We start from the raw sequence: 19,393 nt of genomic DNA on the forward strand, positions 1-19,393 counted from the left end.
CTCGACTCTCCTCCACAGTCTCCGCGTTCCACACCGTCGATTGCTTCTCCTCTTGCTTTGTTTTAATAATTATTAGTGGAAGAATGATTCGAAAGGAAAATTAATTACTTTGGTTCCGCGAGGCTTCATCAGGTTTTAAACGACAAGGTTAGCATTTCCTCTCGTTAATTCAAGGAATCAGTTCCGATATGCGTTTCGGTTATTCAGGAAAAATGGTTTATTTTTCTACCCATGAGTGGCATCTTGTGCATTGCGCATCATTTTGTTAGTTCAAAAGGGTTGAATGCTTGGTGTTTTCTTACTGGAGTGTGATAAAGATTGCGATGGCGCACTTTCTGTATGAGATGGTGGTATGAGTACCTTAAGAACTAGATGCTTGCTTCTATGAATGATGTGTAAGCTAGGTGTTTTCTCGCATGTCATACTGAAGAATCCTTGTGAACTGGAGCTCACAAGAAAAGCAATTGTACTTGCATACGAAGAAAACATCTGAGAGTAAACTCGATATGCCAACCATTGCATATTCTTTAACCTCTTTTGGCACAGTAATAAATGAAGCTGTATTAGGTCCCTGAAACTATGTGTTTTCCTCCTTGATTAAATTTTGGAACGAAGAGTAATCCAAAGAAGAAATTTTTGGAAAGATACATTTGAAACTATGATATCTATATAATATAAAGTATATCAATCACCACGTTGAAATGTAATTAATAATTCCATATGACAAAAAGTATATGCCAATTATATAACGAATAACAAACAAAATATTAAAAACAAAAGTTTCTCTAAGGTAAAGCGCTAAATAAATTAATAAAACAATTTCAACATGACATAAATAATGACATATATAGTTCATCAACACAACATCAAGTCAAGAGAATCAAAATACAACCCTCACAGGTGTAGTGCAGTGGTAAAACACTCAGAGGAACAAAAGGAGAACCATGATTTGAATCCCAAATGGGACGAATATCTTGGAGGTCAGTTTCTGAGTGTTCATAAGTTGTGCTTTGGATTTACCTGGTAGACGAATTAAGAGAAGGTCATCTACCTCCAAAATTAATCGGGCAAAACTCAGACACTTGGATTATTAAAAAAAAGGGAATCGAAATACAAAAAATAACAAAATTTTCAATGTTCCTCTAAGTGTTCATATTGTTGGAAAAAAATAGAGAGAGCAAGATCTAAATAATTAATTCAAACATTTCAAACAACATGCATAAAAAATTATAACACTATCTAAGGTATAAAATTAATTAAATCACTTCAAATAAGACCTTTTATAACCTATATGGCTATATGCTTTCATCTCAAGATAGGTCTATTCAAATATATATAAATTGTGAAATATATAACACAACTTTTGCAAATCAAATTAAAATCTAACACTTGTTATATTTTCATCTGCCATTAAAAATCTATTTGGCAACCACTTTGCATTATGTTAAGTAGCAAAGTGTATATTGGGATGCCTACCTGTTTACAACTCTAATATCTATATAAGCATCCCAATATGCACTTTGTTGATTTAGCACAATGGTACGTGGGCATCACATTAGGTTTTCAACATAAAAAAGGCAGACAAACAAAAACTTAATAGGTGCTAGATTTTTTACAGTTTATAAATGTGCTAGATTTGAAAAGAATAAAAGATTATGTTACATTAGAAACAAAAATATCAAAAAATTATATAAGATTGATTTATCATTTATGTATTAACACTATCAAATTTGATTGCTTCACAGAAAATGTGAAGCAACCAAACTAAGCCTTCAAGTATCCTATGATTAAAGCAAGATAGAAAGTATATCACACTTGATTTTGAAGATCAAGAAGGGAAACAGATGGGATGGGGAATGCGTGAGGAAAAGTAATTAGTTAGAAATTTGGGAGCCAAGTAGAATAACATAGAAAATCAAAAAAATGATTACAAGCAGTCATCAAAGGCTTAATAATAGTTTTCATCCACCTCTCATGTGCATACTTGCCTTTGTTGGTTCTTCCCATCGATGATCAGGCACGCAGGCCATAAAGGAAATAATTAATTAGAAAAGAATCAGAAAAGAAAATAAAATAAAAGGAGAAATAAATTAATCTTCCAAAATAGAGCGATTTGTTGCATACTCCACCAAATATTCTGTCAACACAACTTGTTGATAATGATGATAACGACAACCATGACAACAAATAACTTGTTTGAATATTACTAGTGATGTAGTCATTAAAATTTATGTAGCTAACCCTAAATAGTTGAGATAAACATGGTTATGATGATGACGACGATTTCAAACTTTTTCACGCTACATATTTGAGATAGACTAATTGAAAATAGGATATGCAATGATCTAAATTGTTAGATCCTTAAGCAATTTAACATTTTTTTAGTATCAATTAATACATGCAATGATCTATATTGCTTGATCACCATGCAATTTAAACACTTACAATGGATTGCCTAGTGTTAGTTGACCACCCTTATTTGTTACTGGAATGTTTAATCATTAGCCGTTCAACAAATATATGTTTGTTGCAATTGGTTTACACCTTGGAAATCAAATAAATGGAAATGTCTTTTTTTTTTTACTTTTAAGTTTTAGGATCTCAAAATGATATTTCTTACTTGATCTTTTTATTGATTGGTTTCTGAATTCTGATGCCTTTTTCTTTGAATCTTGTTTGCATCTCGGCAGATGATAGAGATCATCTCAGCCATAGGAGAACTAAATGGTCTTTCTTCACAAGAGTTGAACAAGTTGCTGAAAGATTCTGAAAACTTCACTGTCGAATGCAAGACAGACAAAGGCTTCCTTGAGCAAGTAATTGACTTCTGTCATCAATTGTACTTTCAAATATTTTATGGATAACATTTTCGTATTCTTGATTTTTATATATTTATATTTTCCACAGATCAATATGGAGAAACTTGCATATTCTCTACCTTTGCACCTTATTGCTACACTACTTTCACCTGAGAAGGAGATGCAAATGGGGCATGTACTCCGTGGTGTTCGTCTTTTGCATACACTGTCTGATCTAGCATCACGCCATGCTAGGCTTGAGCAGGTTTTGTATTTACATATCCACAACAAAACAATGGAAGATAGAAAATGATGAATACTGCAGTATGCTTATCATTTTTTTATTTTCTGCTTCATAAAGATTAATCAGTAGAAATTTTAATTACTTCATAGCAACTACTTGACCAATGTATGACTGCAATTGGGGGTTATTCTTATGTGTTTCCAAGGTTGTAAGTCTTGGAAACATTTCTTTTAAAGATCAACCAGAGCTACTCTATGGACTTTGTTTAATTGTTTACATAACTAAATATTAAGAAGCAGATTTATATAATTATATGACCAGCAGTATCCTGCTACAGGCCTTTTTGGTTGTTTTCATCTCATTCTTAGGTACACTAAATTTTGGCTATACATTTATTTGGTAGTCAGTATTATACTTTTGTACACAAGCCAGGGATGGGTATAGAAACTACTCTAGTAAAGTTCCAAAGTGAAATTTGTCTGATTAGGTAATATCAAGCGATTATATATATATATATATATATATATATATATATATATATATATATATATTTGATACCCATGCAAATACTTTTTCTCAGAATTTTGCTTCTAACCATCTACCTATTATTCCAAACTGTAAGTTTCATCATCCTGTTGGTTGGAATACTACTATCATTACAAGTGGTTAATTGGCTTGGTTGACTTCATAGCAAGGTTTAAAATTTCAAACTAGCACAGAGTTTTGGTCTTCAACTAGAACAGTTCTGTACTGGATTATGTCGTGCCAATGCATTTTGGGTACTTTTTTACTTTTAAATATAAGTATATATTAATTAAAAAATCATTTCATTAATATTTAATTGCAATAGATGCTCACTGTTGAGTTTATGTTTTAGGTGTTGATTGATGAGTTTATACTAGTATTAAACTTTCTATCCAGCTACATCTTATCTTACATACTAAGGCTGTAAGACATGTCAAGCTTGCCACTTTTGTCACTTGAAGAATAGTCACACTCCTCTTCTGGGTTACTAATGTTTTTATTAGCTTGTAGTTTCCTGATAATGTCATTGTGTTCTCATGTTCCCTTTCTTACTTTTGTTTCCATACACTAGTGATATACAAAAGATTGTATTCCTTATGATGATTGTAGTTTTCAATACTTGATCTCATTCCTGCAGATTCTACTTGATGACACAAAGCTATCTGAGCAAGTTTTGGATCTGGTACTTTTTATGCTAATAATTCTTGCGCGTCACAAAGAGGTGCTGCATCTCCAAACACCTTTTCCTATGGCTAATTCTTTATTTCACATGATTGAATATTATTTTCTCTGATAGTTTCCTTAATGATTTAGGATAACAGTGTTGGTTCTTCTGCTGTTCTGCACTCAACCCTTGTTGCCTGCAGTCTTTACATTTTGACAAGTTGTCTTTCATCTCAGTGGCATGATCTTGTTCATGTCCTTCTTGCACATCCCAAGGTACAATATGCCACAATCCCCATGTAGGATTAATGCCATGCTTGAGCTCATTTAGGTTGATTATTTACTCTATCCTTATATCTTTTGTAAATTATGCATTCATTTCATGTTGGACATAATTTTTCAATATTGGAGTTCTTTCACTGAAAATTGCCCATCATTAGCTTGCAAATGAGTAGCTCTTGAATCTTCACATGCATGGGTTTTTCTGTTTTTGTTTGCTATCTTCTTTCTAGAGATTTGTTAAGTATATTCATAAAGTTGTTCACTATATGTTTTTGGAGCGATACCAAGTAGTACTTGAAGAAAACTAAGTGAGATTGAGGACAAAATTTACTCTGGTTTTTCCTATTCATTCATCTAATTCATGGGTTCTTAGGGGTAGGCTTCAGCACTATGATTATCACAATGTGTTTGTTCCTTGCGAGTGATCAGTATGTTTTAGGAGATATGAGTGGGCAATTAGATCAAGACACAGACCTAATGCAATTGCATTTATTATTATTGGTTTGCTTGTTTAATTTTGTTGGGTAAGTCATGTCCTTTGTGTTATGGGTTCAATACATTGATTACTTGGAATGGATGCCATTATCATAAAGGGTTGCTTTGATATAAGTAAAAGCACTAACATGTTTTGGGGTTAGTATTGCCAATATAAGATAATATTGTATTTTGATTTTTGAGTAGCTTATAAATTATGAATGAAGTTATTATTCCGTATCTACTTGATCTATTCCTTTTCTCCCTTTTTCTCTCTTCTCTCTTGTCATCTGATCATGGATCAAGGCATGTAATCCCATGTTGCATCAAGTGGCATCAGATCCTATCTCATGCTTCTTCATGAAACATGGGGAAGAAAGCATGAGACTCTCAGTAGAGGCATACGCTCTTTGTGTGAGATTTTCTACATAAGGTGCACAATTGTCTTATTCCAACATTTGGGATTCTTCTTAGCCCTCTCTCCACGCCCCATCCTGTCATCTAATGCCTCTTCTTTTTCATCCTCCTTGTCATGCGCCATTGCTCCAACATCGACCATCTTTGAGTGACAGCGCCCTTTGCCTCAGCTGAAGCCAACTTTTTTTCCCCATGCCCCAAGTATATCTCTCCAACCGTGGAGAGATCTCCCTACCAAACTGTGGCATCCCATTGTCTCCAGTTCATATGATGTTGTCATCCACTTGCTATTGCTTCTAAATTTACTTCCAACACAGTGCCTCCTCTAAACCACATGAAGTCTTTACTGCAATGCCTCTCATTCTCACTGTTGCCATGTTTGCCACCTAGCCTATGTCAACAACTTGAGGGGTGCATTCTATTCAAATTAAATCTATTGAAATCAAATTGGATTTGTTTATATTGGTTTTTTTGAAAAACTAAATTGAGTGAAATCAAATTGAGATAGTAGGTTCGGTTCTTGTTGAATTGATTAGCATCCATGCATTTTTTTTATTTTCATATGAAATCAAAATTTAGCAGAAAAAATGGTAAAAAATAAAATCTATCAACTAAGTTGTCATATTATTGTTTCTAGTCAAAACTCAGCCAAAATATATTTTGAACAATGATATTTTTGTTATTTATAAAAAAGAAATTCATTTTCTTGGTTCACTTTGGTTTATAATTAACACAAAACTGAACTGATATAGTGAAAAATGAACCAAATTTTAAATTTTTGGGGTTAGTTTAGGGTTTCTCAATTGAATCACGCAATAGGCACTAACAACAATCAATCTCCATCATCTTCTGAAAATACACCAATACCTTGTGTCAACCTAGTCAGAGCAAATGAATGCATGCTTATGCTGCACTCTACGAGAGTCAGTAGATGCATGCTTGAATTGCTGCCTTCAATGGTTTGGTGGTTGATTAACCAATGGGCAACCACTTAGGTGCCATAGTACACACTATTCAATTTTCTGGAGTTGAATTTGCTGAGTTGGAAGATTATACGTAGCAACACCTATTTTTAATGTTAATTTATAAGGTGCTAAAAGGTGGTAGACAGTAGGCCACTGATATCGAGTAAGAAGGAGAGGCAGAAGTTGTGTGCAATAGGTGACTAAGGTGAAAAAGCAATGTCAAGTGGGCTAATAGAGGGAATTAGGGTTAATTTCTAATATTAAATAAACTAGCAACTTATAAAAAATTATATTTTTTTCATAGACCATCATGACCTCTTATATTTCTTGGGCCATCTAGAGAGTTTGCTTGGGCTCGTTTTTTAAAGGACCACCTAATATAGACTAACTAGCAACTAGGTGAAGCAATGCCTTGCCGAAAGCATCTACGTGGTCGCCTTTTAAAACAATGGATAGATTGCACCATTGTATTACTAGTTTAGTAGTTTATTCATTGGCATCATATTGTGTTAATGGGTAACTGGAATGGGATGCCTATTTGTGTATTCAATAGTATCTTGTGGTTATTGTATTTGGAGTAGGTTATGAATTATTATTTAGTATCCCCTCGGGTATTCCCCTTCCCTCTCTTCTCTCTTGTATGCTGATTGAGATACATGATTCCATACTGTGTCACCACCTTTCCCACACTAGTCAGTATAATGCATGAATAGCTAGGGTTTTGCATTAGGCACTTTAATTCATCAAGATTTTTGCATATGAAACTATGGAAGTTGGTATAACAGTGTCAGGATAGAATTATTTCTCAAATGTGCTCAAAAGGTCATCTTATGAGTAAAATAAATTGAATGTAAAAATTTACTACCACAATGGAAATCAATGGTGTCCTTTTCGATCATTCGGGCTCCTCCTTTCCAACATCTGCGATCACCTCCTAAATATCTCAAATCCGGTGACCTGAGAGGCAAATTGGTTAGGGTTGGCCGGCTCTATCGGCGTGGCCATTCCAACGCTCAGGTTAGTTCCGATCTAAAGTGGAAAACTAGCAAAGATATGAAGAAGAAAGAAAGAAAGAAAACTGAAAAGAAAGAGAGCTTGGGAGAAGAGTTGCCTCTACTTCCAAAAAGAAAATCATACCTCTCATTTACCTCTGTCGGCTCTTATATAGGCAACAGAAAGGAAGCTCCACGTAATATCTGACATTGTCAGGTCGTTAGGGGGTCAAGGGCGACATCTATTAGACCGTACATTGATATTGTCGGGCCGTTGGGAGGTGCAAGTTATCGGAGGTTGAGGCCGACTGGTCCAAGATGAAGACCAAGTTGGGAGTGCTCGGGAAGACTGATGAGTCAGAGTGCTCGGGATAGAACTCTGGTAACTCGGGAGGCGAGGCCTGGTGCTTAGGAAGAATAGCGAACCGGGGTGCTTGAGGTAGGACTCTAGCTGCTCGGGAAGTAAGATCACTTGTTCGGGAAAGGCGACCGGTGAGTCAGGCTCCTCGAGCAAGGACTCTGGCCATTCGGGGTGCTCAACAATGACTTCGGGTACCATCACATGTTCCCCTTTAAGTCGGACTGAGGAGCGAAGTCGAATGAAGTTCGATTAGAAGTGCTATCTCTCATTTACCTCCATCGGTCCTTATATAGGCAACGGAAAGGAATCTCCACGTAATACCTGACATTGTCGAGTCGTTAGGGGGTCAACGACGACAACCGTTAGACCGTACATTGATATTGTCGGGCCGTTGGGAGGTGCAAGTTGTCGAAGGTTGAGGTCGACTGGTCCAAGATGAAGACCAAGTTGGGAGTGCTCGGGATAGAACTCTGGCAACTCAGGAGGCGAGGTTTGGTGCTCGGGAAGACTGACGAGTCGGGATGCTCGGGGCAGGACTCTATCTACTTGGGAAGCAAGGTCAGAGTACTCGGGAAAGGTGACCAGTGAGTCGGGTTACTCGAGCAAGGACTCGGGGTGCTCGGCAATAACTCTGAGTACCATCACATACCCCCCTGCAAGTCAGACCGAGGAGCGAAGTCGAATGAAGTCTGATTAGAAGTGCTATATGTGAGAAGGGGAATAACTCCAGATACCATTAGAAATAAAAGAGAAAATCAAGATGCAAAGAGAGAAAAAAAATGGCTATCTAATTCAAGGAGTACCATCTTAATGATATGTTCACAATGAAGTGTATGTGCATACAAATTCATTACACGAGCAAATTGAAAGATACTGCTATCAGTTAGATTGATTGGATTCGATGAAGTTCATATTTAGCAATCAATTACTTATTTTCGTGATTTTATTGTTCCAGTTAATAATATTTGAAAGTCATTGAGAAATTAGGGACCACCACCATCTACAAAGATAAGACCAGTTGAGCAACATGAGAATGAAGGCCGCCAAACTTGATAGGCACGTATACACAACCCCCTAGAAGAGAAATCTTGACTGCAGAGCGAGCAAGGCTCTGTAACAAAAAAAGTTCCTTCTAATATGGTCCAGTCTCTAAATGATCAATGTAGGGAGCAGGAAACTAAATAAGTGATAGAACAACACCGTGGCAAGAATGCTACCGACTAGAGTGTGGTGCCTTCCAATAGAGTGTATTGGCATATAAGTTCATTACATAAACAAGATAAAAGATATTGCTACCGGTTAGATTGATTGGATTTGATAATGTTCATATTTGACAATGGATTACCAATTCTGTTGGTTTTGTTGTTCCAGTTAACATTTGAAAGCTATTGAAGTATGACATTCTATTGACTCATTTTGGTTGATTATAATAGAGCATAATTTTGTCTAATGTCTAATCAATTCATTTTCATACATATGAGAAGATAGCCATTTTCTGAGATTCCATTGTCCATCTATCTCCAGCCTCTTCTTTCATTGTATATCCGTTCCAGCTTCAGTTAATTTCTTCTTTTGCTTTCTGCTCCATTAATAGTATTACTTATTTCAGGCAGACTTGTTTATGGATGTAGCTTTTGATGCTGTGCATGAGGACATTAGGATTTTAGGAACAGTGCTACAAGCATTGAGCAATGAATTGTCAGGCAATATATCCTTACTCCCTGCAGCTGGAAGAACAGCTCACTACATCTGTCAGCAATGTGAGGCGTCTTTGCAGTTTCTTTTGTCCCTGTGCCAGCAAAAACTGTTCCAGGATCGTGTCTTAAGGAACAAGGTTGTGTATTCTATGAGGTGCATATGTTTAAGAAACACCCTCTATTTCAATATTATACACTACCTTCTACGTAAGTTACATGTTAGGATCCTAAATGCTAATAATATCCAACTTGACAATTGATCTCCCTCTGCAAGGGTTTGGTAATGGCAATTGATACAGCTGGTGGTTATCTTCCACTAAGTATTTCTTGTTGTATTGCATAGTCACATACAGAACTCTGATTCCTTGTTGATTGGATCAAGTTAGAGGAGTGACCATGTTTTTTTTTTTCCAAAATTCATCTCCCTTTAGCTTTTACCTGTACCTGTCAAGTTTAAATCTATTTCTCAAAGATTTACTGAAACCTGAATCAAAGCAGGAGCTATGCAAGCATGGTGGCATACTTTCCCTAGCTTATTCGATCCTGAAGTTAAATGTTCCACACAACTTTGAGAAGTCTCCTGACATTGTAGCTGCAATATCTAGGCTAAAGTCCAAAATTTTGTCTATTGTAAGTTTAACAAGTCAACCTTAGTTTGTACTCTGGTCTCACTACTAGATGTATCTTGACTTTAAATTATTTATCATCTGTACTATCTACAGTTACTGCAGCTTTGTGAATCGGAGAGTCTCTCTTATCTTGATGAAGTTGCTGGCTCTTCAAAAAGTATGCATCTTGCAAAAGCAGTTGCATTAGAGGTCAATTACATGAGATTGATTTTTTATTAAGAGTTCTTTATTTCTTTTGGGTTCAATCTGTTGCTGATTGGCTACTATTTGTTGGATTTAGTTTCTTGATTTACTGAGGGTCACATTTAGAAGTGAAGGAAAGCAACTTGATGGTCCTCAGTACAGGAGTAACCCCACAGGCTTGCTGCTCCTTAATGCGCTGCGTTTGGCTGATATATTTTCTGATGATTCAAATTTTCGATCTTTCTTCATGACCAATAGTGTAAAGAGGATTTTCTATACTCTCTTATCTTTTATCCATATTATCTACATCATCACAAATTCCTTATAATCTCTGTAGATTCCAGTTCTTGCTGATATCTTATCAGTTCCTCATGAAGAATTTTCCTTATGTTGGTGCTCTTTAAAAATACCAGTGGTAGAGGAAGATGCAACTCTAGAATACGATCCATTTATTGCAGCTGGTGTGGCATTGATTTCTCTTGATAATGCCAGTGAAAATTCTCACTCGGCAGCCTTTCTCCTGCCAGAAATTGATTCTACATGCCCTATTAATTTTAGTGGCATGCCGGTAGCCACATATGCTCAACAGAGAATATCATGTTTGGTCAAAATAATAGCAAATCTCCATGTTTTTGTTCCCAATATATGTGAAGGTTGTATCTTTAGAATTTTGACTTAAACTCTTGTGATATTTTAGCTAGTACATTTTGTTTATATAATTTATCCTTTATTGTGAAAAGCAGAAGAAGAAAGAGATCTTTTTCTCAACAATTTCCACAAGTATCTGCTTCAGGAGAATCCAGAATCATCAGGACACCATTCTGGTTTTAATATACAGAAGGCTACAAGAGTCTGTAAGAACTTAGGTAAGTTCTGTTTTCTTTACTTATACTAAATTTCATACCTTCAGAAAGAGGTTTATTGGCCAAGTGTGCTTTATTGGATTCTTCCCGTAATGCATGTCAATCTCAGGTTCTCTTTCTCGATATGCTATATCACTGACTCCGAACTGTTTAACTGACGAGGATGTTCTTCTTCTGAGGTAACTGAAAATATCTTTTCCATAGAGTACTTCCACTTTTGTGCAGCATCTTGTTCAATAAAATCACAGATGAATAATTTGGGCTGACTGATGATTGAAATTTTTGCTCGAGACTTGAAAGGCTTTGAATTTCTGGTATACATATTTTTAATATCTGGCTTGTTTGCACTTACTAGATATCATTTATTTTTGATTCATCTTCTATGTGATCTTAAATAGAAATAGGTTTCTTAATTACAGTTCAGACTGGATTCTAATCCATAGTTAACATTGAAGCTAATGCCATAATGGTGCAGGACAAAAGCAATTTTAATCTTTTTTACTATTTTATCGAACTAGGATTTTAGGGGTATTTTTATCTTTCATAGGGTTAGGGTTTGAGGTTATTTAAACTATTTGTTTAGTTGTTTTTGGGACAGTTTTGATCAATCAGAATTTGCGGCCATGTCGTTTCTTCCCAAACGTCGAGTTTGGTTGTCTATCTTCTGGTATTCTATGGAATGAACAGGTTTTAGAAGATTGCTTTCGGTATTCGTGCGTGAATCAACGGATTCAATAGTTATCCGCTGCATCAGTTGTTATTAGTGCTTAGTTGATCTTGTGGAATCATGCCTCCAAGAAGACAGCAACGTGTCGACTACGCTTTTGATCGTGATATGGGGCAGTGGTTTCGAGAGATGATCGACGGACAATGTAATATGTTTGTGGATCAGATAGCAGAGAGGATGAGAATGTTATTGGGGAACCAGAATAGAGGAAGTCCAGTCCAATGCAAAACCAATCACCGGATAAATTCGGAGGAGGAAGAGAATATTTTTTATGAAGAGGAAGGAATTTTTTATTATAAGGAAGATGTGGATGATAAGATCGAAATAGTTGGTGATCCAATTTATGATGATGATGATAGGGTGGATGAAGTTGTTGATGAAAAATTGGTATGGATCTTTGAATTGAGAAAGAAGCAAAATAAATTGAAAATGTTGATATGGATGAACTTCAAGGTTTTGATATGGTTGATGACAGCGTGTTCCAGACTTTTGGAGAATTTGAGAATATAATTTTTGGTGACAAGGTTATTATGGAGGATCTAATAGAGTTAGGGTTTCTGTTCCAGGGGATTTCTTTCTTCTTTCATTCTCCAATTCTCTTGTCGGATTTAACCATGGCGATTGAATAAGAGAATAAGAGCAAGCTGCATACTCAGTCGAAGCTCTTCATCCATATTGTGCCCGACAAGGCCACGAACACCTTGCCCATCATTGATAGTGGTATCGGCATGATGAAGTCCGATCTCGTCAACAATCTCAGTACCATTGCTCGGTCTGGCACTAAGGAGTTCATCGAGGCTCTCACGGTTAGGGTTGACGTCAGCATGATCGGCCAATTCGGTGTTGGGTTCTATTCGGCGTATTTGGTGACTGAGCGCGTCGTGGTCACCACTAAGCACAACAACGACAAACAATACGTTCGGGAGTCACATGTTAGGGGTTCGCTCACGATTACACCGGATACCTCAGGGGAGAATCTCGGAAGAGGGACAAAGATCACTCTTTTCCTCAAGGAGGACCAGTTGGAGTATCTCGAGGAATGCCGCTTGAAAGATTTGATCAAGAGGCACTCTGAGTTCATCAACTATCTCATCTCCCTCTGGATAGAGAAGACCATAGAGAAGGAAATCTCAGATGACGAGGATGAGATGACTGAAGCATTCGATCCACGGGATTGCTCTCCTCATAGGAACACTGAACTCTTTGAAATTCCTGAAGTAGCTGAAAATATTCATATTTCTGCAAAGGAATTCTCTACTAACATTATGATGGAAAGCAATTGTAGAAGCAACAAATGTCATTTGATGATTATTCTTTTGATAATGTAAATGACCCAATCCTTAAGTCAAACAACAATGACAAGAATACCATCGTGAAAGATAGGCCTCGCCATGATCTATCAGATAGTAGTCGAAAACTTACCAAACAGAAAACCAGAAAGACTATCAACTCAGAAAACTCTGAAGGGAGAACAGGTAGTGGTAAAAGGGCAAAAACTACAAGCTCTGTTGAAGCAATGTCTTTGAGAAAAGTAGAAGTTGCTAATTTATTTGAGCATGAATCCCTCAAAGGCTCCAAGCCTAATGGTTATAATTCAATGCCGTCCGATGATTTTTTGCACGGTGGAAAGAATACAGATAACTATGGAAGAATTGTTGCAACTGAAAACTTGGGTAGTGTGAGCCCAAGACCTGATTTTGCTTCTGCTTTAGGCCTTGAGCATCCTTGTAAAGAAATTGGAGAACTCAGTAAGAAAATGGTTCAGATTTAAAAGAAAAGCTTAGCAGAGCCACTAAAAAATTTGAGTGGAGCATCATTGTTCATAGTCATCGTCGCCGGGTTGATCTTGTGTCAACATCACACCGAGAAGACGACAATGCATCGATACTGCTTCTGATGATGATATGATCAACAATTCGAGGGTGAATTTTCTCCAACCTGAGGAGAATGGTGCGGGACAGAAGCAATTTTAATCTTTTTTACTATTTTATCGAGTTAGGATTTTAGGGGTATTTTTATCTTTCACAGGGTTAGGGTTTGAGTCTATTTAAACTATTTATTTAATTATTTTTGGGACAGTATTGATCCATAAGAATTTATGGCCACTTAGTTTTTTCCCAAACGTCTAGTTTAGTTGTCTATCTCCTAGTATTCTACAGAATTAACATGTTATAGAAGATTGCTTTCGGTATTCGTATGCGAATCAACGGATTCAATAATTTTCCACTACATCACATAATTTCATCATTCATTCCAAATCTGTTATGAATGCTTACTGGACAGTTTGTAATGCCTAAAGTGGCCTCTTTCACAACCTCTCACCTTGCTATGATTGTCATAGTACCATCTCAACGGTGAGCTTGCCTGGCTCTCCCAGTCAATACTTAGATCTCCCCAATAACTCGATAGAGGGTGGGAATTGGGAAGTTTGTGATAATTTTTGTTACAAAAGTGCATTCAAATAGGTGATATTAATCTAAGTGCGCTGGCCTTTAAGAATGTGGCCTTTACGAAGCAATTTTATTAGAAAGATATGAGTAAAAATGCATTTAGGTACCTTCTTCTGTAATTACAATTTAATAAACAATACGGGTTAAGTGTAAATGGTAGTCCGGTGCACAAAGTTTCTACCAATATGGAGTTTTGGGGAAGGATTTATTCTATGTAGTCTTACCCTACATTGCAAGAGATTGTTTTCGCGATTCAAACCTGTGACCACCAGATCACATATCATTACGCCAAGGCTGCCTTCATATAATATTGATAAGTGTACAATTGTATATTGTTATCCGAATTTATAATTGTATGTCGACACCTTAACATGACATTAGTATGAAAGACTATTTAACATTGATGAATGCAGATTACTCTACCGATTTACACTGTTTTAGTATTAGGAAATATCTCATGTAAAGGATGAATTTGGGAGAGATGAGAATATGAAAATGAAGGTGAGTACACTTGAGAAATATTAGTAACTAAGAGCAATTAGGTGTGAAGATATAATAATATGAGAGAAATATCTCGGAATGAAGCAAGCATATCTTGGGATAAAATTCATTTGGTTAATCCCAAAATATTTATCATAAAGTAAAATAATTTAAGCTTTCAAATCTCAAGCTATGTTAGAATGTCAATATTTGACCAAATAATACAATTTTTGCACCGTGTTGTGCTGGTATGATTTCTAGATTTAATTGCTTTCAAATATAAATCTTTACCAATTAAAAAATAGTTTGCATCAATATTTAAGAGCAATAAGTTATAAATTATTACATGTATCCTAATGCAACACCAAAATCGAGCCCAAATTTCTTAGTAATGCAAAGGGCATGAAGCCCTGCACTCTCCTTCTTTGCATAATCTACTAAATTGCAAAATAAATATCCACTAGCTATCAAAATAGTAAATACACCATCAGTAACTTCAAAATATCTAGTTAGCAGTCAATGAGCATGTTTGAACTCATCCATCAGATGTGAACCCCTGCATTCAATTTGGTTCAGCTTTAGTTTGGCCATAGGATTTTCAATTTAAACTTCATTCAAGTCTGGTTTGCACCTAAAGTGAGATTAAATTGATTCTTTCCTAACCACAATATTAACTGGCCAATTCCGCATCCAGTTAACCCTCCAAAACTTACATCAAAGTCTAGAGTTTGGTCTGACATTGGTTTCAGTGGTTAGTTGGATGGGAGTTTTGTTCCCTTTTCCCAGCTCCTCACTCAATTCCAAACCCATGTCTCTTCCCTCATCCCCCTTCATTGTTTGAAGAGGGCAAGGTGGATGAGATGATGCAGCGAGGCCCACTTCTTGCACCCAGTGGAGCAGCCACATAGGTGGGGATGTTGACAACATGGATCTCTTCTCAGACCTGTCTCAAATCAGCGTGGTTGACAATGGTGATGACAAAGGTTGATGGAATGGAAAGCTGAATTCCCCAGGGTACAAAAGGCTCCACCTTTGATCAGATCCATTGTGGCTACGGTGCTTGAGGATGAGATTACAATGCCTCCAGTATTACAACAAAGGTTCTCGTGCCAATTGTTTTTCAGACTGATTTTTGCCCCTCATCTCAAGCAACATGGGACCAAAACTACAAATCATGGTTTACATAACAATTTGCAATTCCAATGCTTCTCGCCAATTTGTGAACAAACAGAATGGATTTTTTTTGTGGCTTAAATCTGTCTTGCTATCCATTTCCCCTCTTTCTATCACAACCATGTTACTATGCTAGTTTTATTTTCTCAAATAGACCACACAAATTCCCGAGGACTAAGTTTATAATCTCCATGGAAGCGCTAAACAACAATTCACAATTTGTCAAATGTCTATGGTATAGCTGATAGCTACATCAAAGTTTAAGCAAGGCTATGCTTCCATGCATGCAACTACAAATCTTGTGAGGTAGCCATCACCGTATATGCTCGTTCAAGTATGTGACTGTAGGTGCAGCTTCGTGAACTTGGATTTAATTACTCTATTCATTTATGCAGTTTCAACTAAATTAAATTGCCTGGTTCTATGAAGCTGATGTTATATCCAGCAGATAGATGTTCCACTGAAAATATTGCCCTAGAACTTTCCATAATTTCAGAAAGTCTTTTGGTGTTGGATGCCATTTGTTTTTCAGTCGATTATATTCATTACACTTATTGTTGCTTAATATTCATCTGCAGTAAATATGCTGATGAGCTGCAGAAGTTAACTCGTGCAAAAGTGGGAGACAATTTTTTTCAGGTAAAAGAAGCCTATAGAAAATTCCTTTTGGTTCATGTGACTTGGTTTTATTTATCTTTCTTCTTTAGCTAAGACTATCTTGCTTTAAGGATAAGCATCTAATTCATTGGCTTGTGTCATCTTCAGGAAACCGTAGTCAAAGTGGAAGGAGAAGACGTGAAACCTGAGTATGGGTCTCTTGTGCAACAGTCTTCTCTAAGTGTGCCAAAGAATTCCATCTCCAACTTTAGTAGAAGCCACCAGGTAACTTGAAAGTCTTGTTTCAAAAAAAGGTCAAATTTGTCTGATTGATCAAGCCAAGATGTGATGGACCTCACAGTCTTTGTTACATTGCTAACAGGAAACAGAATATGCTACAGGGAATTCATCATCTTTTACAAGAAAACAAGATGAAAGTGCTTGGGAAGATGGTCCAAAACTTAGCCATAATGATGTTGATGTCAAAGGCAAAATTAGGGAAATTTCAAGGTGCCAAGATTTGCTGCAGCAAAAGGTAATGAGACATTCAGCAAACGACCAATTTGAGGAATTTGAGGTCAATCATGAAAGAAAAAGGAATTCAGTGGATCAACCTGAGTCTCTGAGAGGTGGAGAGAAAGAGAACACTGAGTCTGAGTTGAAAGGTACAGGACTTCACCTGAACAAGATGGACTTTGACACAATGCCTGACAATAGACATTTTCCACAATCTGAGTATCTAACAGAAAGTTGCCTCCCAGAAGATGAAAAAGCAGAAAATGGCCAGGGTGAGGAAAAGCAACCAAGAAAGAGAAAGCGAAATATTATGAATGAGATGCAGATTTTAATGATTGAGAAGGCTCTATTGGACGAACCAGAAATGCAAAGAAATCCAGCAGCACTGCAGGCATGGTCTGATAAACTAAGTTTACAGGCATGTAATAAATCTTCATACCATTTTCTCTCTTTGGATATTTAGGAATTCTATAACAAAAGCTTGAGTTAAAAACTTTTTCAGGGCTCAGAAATTACAGCATCTCAGCTAAAGAATTGGTAAGAGCTATCACTTGTGTACTGCTTTTTTATACATATGATAGGGTTTCTGATTGAGGCCTTTTTGTACTTGCACAGTGTTGTAGTCTCTTTTTCCACTAGAAACTATCAGACAACAAAGTTGATTTTGTCTTTATTTGAACAGATGACTTTATTTGTATATTTCATGGATAAACATATCGTGTACTCATTGAGTTTTACTGATCTACTTGAATCTTCAGTTCTTCACATCTCAAAATGCTAGTTTTTATTTGGGTCATGAGCTGGACTCTTGATAATAATATACAATTGTTCTTGGGAAGACATCAGGCTATGGCTTATGCACAATTTCCACTTTCAAGTCTCTTGTCTAATATTACTCGATTCTTCAAGTTATTCTCGTGCTTTAACAAACCAACTACTTGTGCAGGGTAAACAATAGGAAAGCTAAGCTTGCCCGAGCTGCAAGAGAGGCCCGTGCTCCATCCGAAGGGGATATTTCCTACCCAGACAAGTCAAGCGGTCCATGCTCTTCTCATTTTTGTGATTCCCCTGAGAGCCCCACTGAAGAAAACTATGCTGCCCCTGGTAGAGGAATCTCCCACCAATCCATTTCCAGAACAGGTAGCATAGTAACAAGATCAGCCAGATGCGAGGATATGGACATGAGTACACCAACTGATTTTGTCCACAGGTCTCAGCAAAATCAAGCACCCTTGAGACCTCATTTGTTCGAGCCAGGTCAGTTGGTCTCAATGGAAGATGCCGAAGGTAACTTGGTTGGCAAAGGACAGATCATTCAGGTGGAAGGTAGATGGCATGGGAAGAGCTTAGAAGAAAGTGGCATATGCATTGTGGATGTTACAGAGCTCAAAGTTGAGAAATGGAAGGAGGTGCAACACCCTTCCGATGCAGCGGGGCATACTTTCGAGGAGGCCATGGCGAAAAACAGTGGCATGATGTGGGTGGCCTGGGATGCAGCAAGGCTTGCTCTGTTGCCTTAGCATATAACATCTCTGCCAAAAGGTAGAAGTGCAGGAAGATAACAAAGCCGATGATTTAGATTAAAGGTGTTTCAGATAATCGAAGTCTGTTAGCTAAAATGCAAATGCTCTTTTGTCGAACCGAATTCTATTATGTATTTTCTGCAAGTATTTATATGTGAGGAGGTACTTATCATTGCCGGTCCCAAGCCCGGATAAAGGAGGAGGGTTGCGTTAGGTTGACAGCCAGCGTTAAACTAAGGCAAACACTCATGAATGGATCCATTAAACTATTGTGTTAATGCTAGGATGTTCCCCGGAAGGAACGCGTTGCAGGGTCCGACTGTAACGTCTCGGCAAGGACCGTTACATCTCCATGAGAACTTGGGTGTAGTGTTAAATGAGCAAAAGTCTCACACCATAGGTTGGGTAAAAATAAAAATTATAGGAAAATTAATAGGCTAAGATTTGGAACATGGAATATAGGAACCCTTACTGGTAAAACAATGGAGGTAGTAGATACGATGATTAGGAGAAGAATTAGTATTTTGTGTGTACAAGAGACAAAATGGGTAGGCGAAAAGGCAAAGTTGATAGAGAACTCGGGTTATAAGTTATGGTACACAGGGAAGAGTAAAACAAGAAATGGAGTTGGTGTTATTGTAGATAGTTCGTTAAAGGATGAAGTTGTAGGAGTAAATTAAAGGATGAAGTTGTAATTAGTGTATATGCACCTCAAGCAGGATTAGATGAAAATACCAAATCAAGGTTTTGGGATGACCTAGATGAAGTATTACAAAATATTCCATCAAATGAAATGATTTTAATAGGAGGTGATCTAAATGGACATGTTGGAGT

At 36.9% G+C, this 19,393-nt stretch overlaps 1 protein-coding gene across 2 annotated transcripts; it reads left to right on the forward strand.

The window, feature by feature from the left end:
- Window positions 1-18,712, forward strand: LOC141845200 (nodulin homeobox). Of its 2 annotated transcripts, XM_074733256.1 has the most exons (18): window positions 1-147; window positions 2,691-2,816; window positions 2,908-3,063; window positions 4,205-4,288; window positions 4,381-4,506; window positions 9,331-9,555; window positions 9,917-10,048; window positions 10,141-10,236; window positions 10,328-10,489; window positions 10,568-10,883; window positions 10,974-11,096; window positions 11,203-11,272; window positions 16,502-16,562; window positions 16,689-16,805; window positions 16,903-17,185; window positions 17,282-17,454; window positions 17,539-17,573; window positions 17,983-18,712. In XM_074733256.1, the coding sequence occupies exons 2-18, from the start codon at window positions 2,691-2,693 to the stop codon at window positions 18,554-18,556; spliced, it is 2,859 nt and encodes a 952-aa protein (XP_074589357.1). In that variant the 5' UTR covers window positions 1-147; the 3' UTR covers window positions 18,557-18,712. The 2 variants fall into 2 exon arrangements, with proteins under 2 accessions (XP_074589357.1, XP_074589356.1); XM_074733255.1 differs by having other exon boundaries at window positions 16,903-17,454.
- The last annotated feature ends 681 nt before the right edge of the window (window positions 18,713-19,393 follow it).

Source organism: Curcuma longa, chromosome 14, assembly GCF_044706935.1.
Source record: "Curcuma longa cultivar G26 ecotype Majalengka, Jawa Barat chromosome 14, ITB_CL_G26_1.1, whole genome shotgun sequence".
In the NCBI taxonomy this organism is placed as follows: domain Eukaryota; kingdom Viridiplantae; phylum Streptophyta; class Magnoliopsida; order Zingiberales; family Zingiberaceae; genus Curcuma; species Curcuma longa.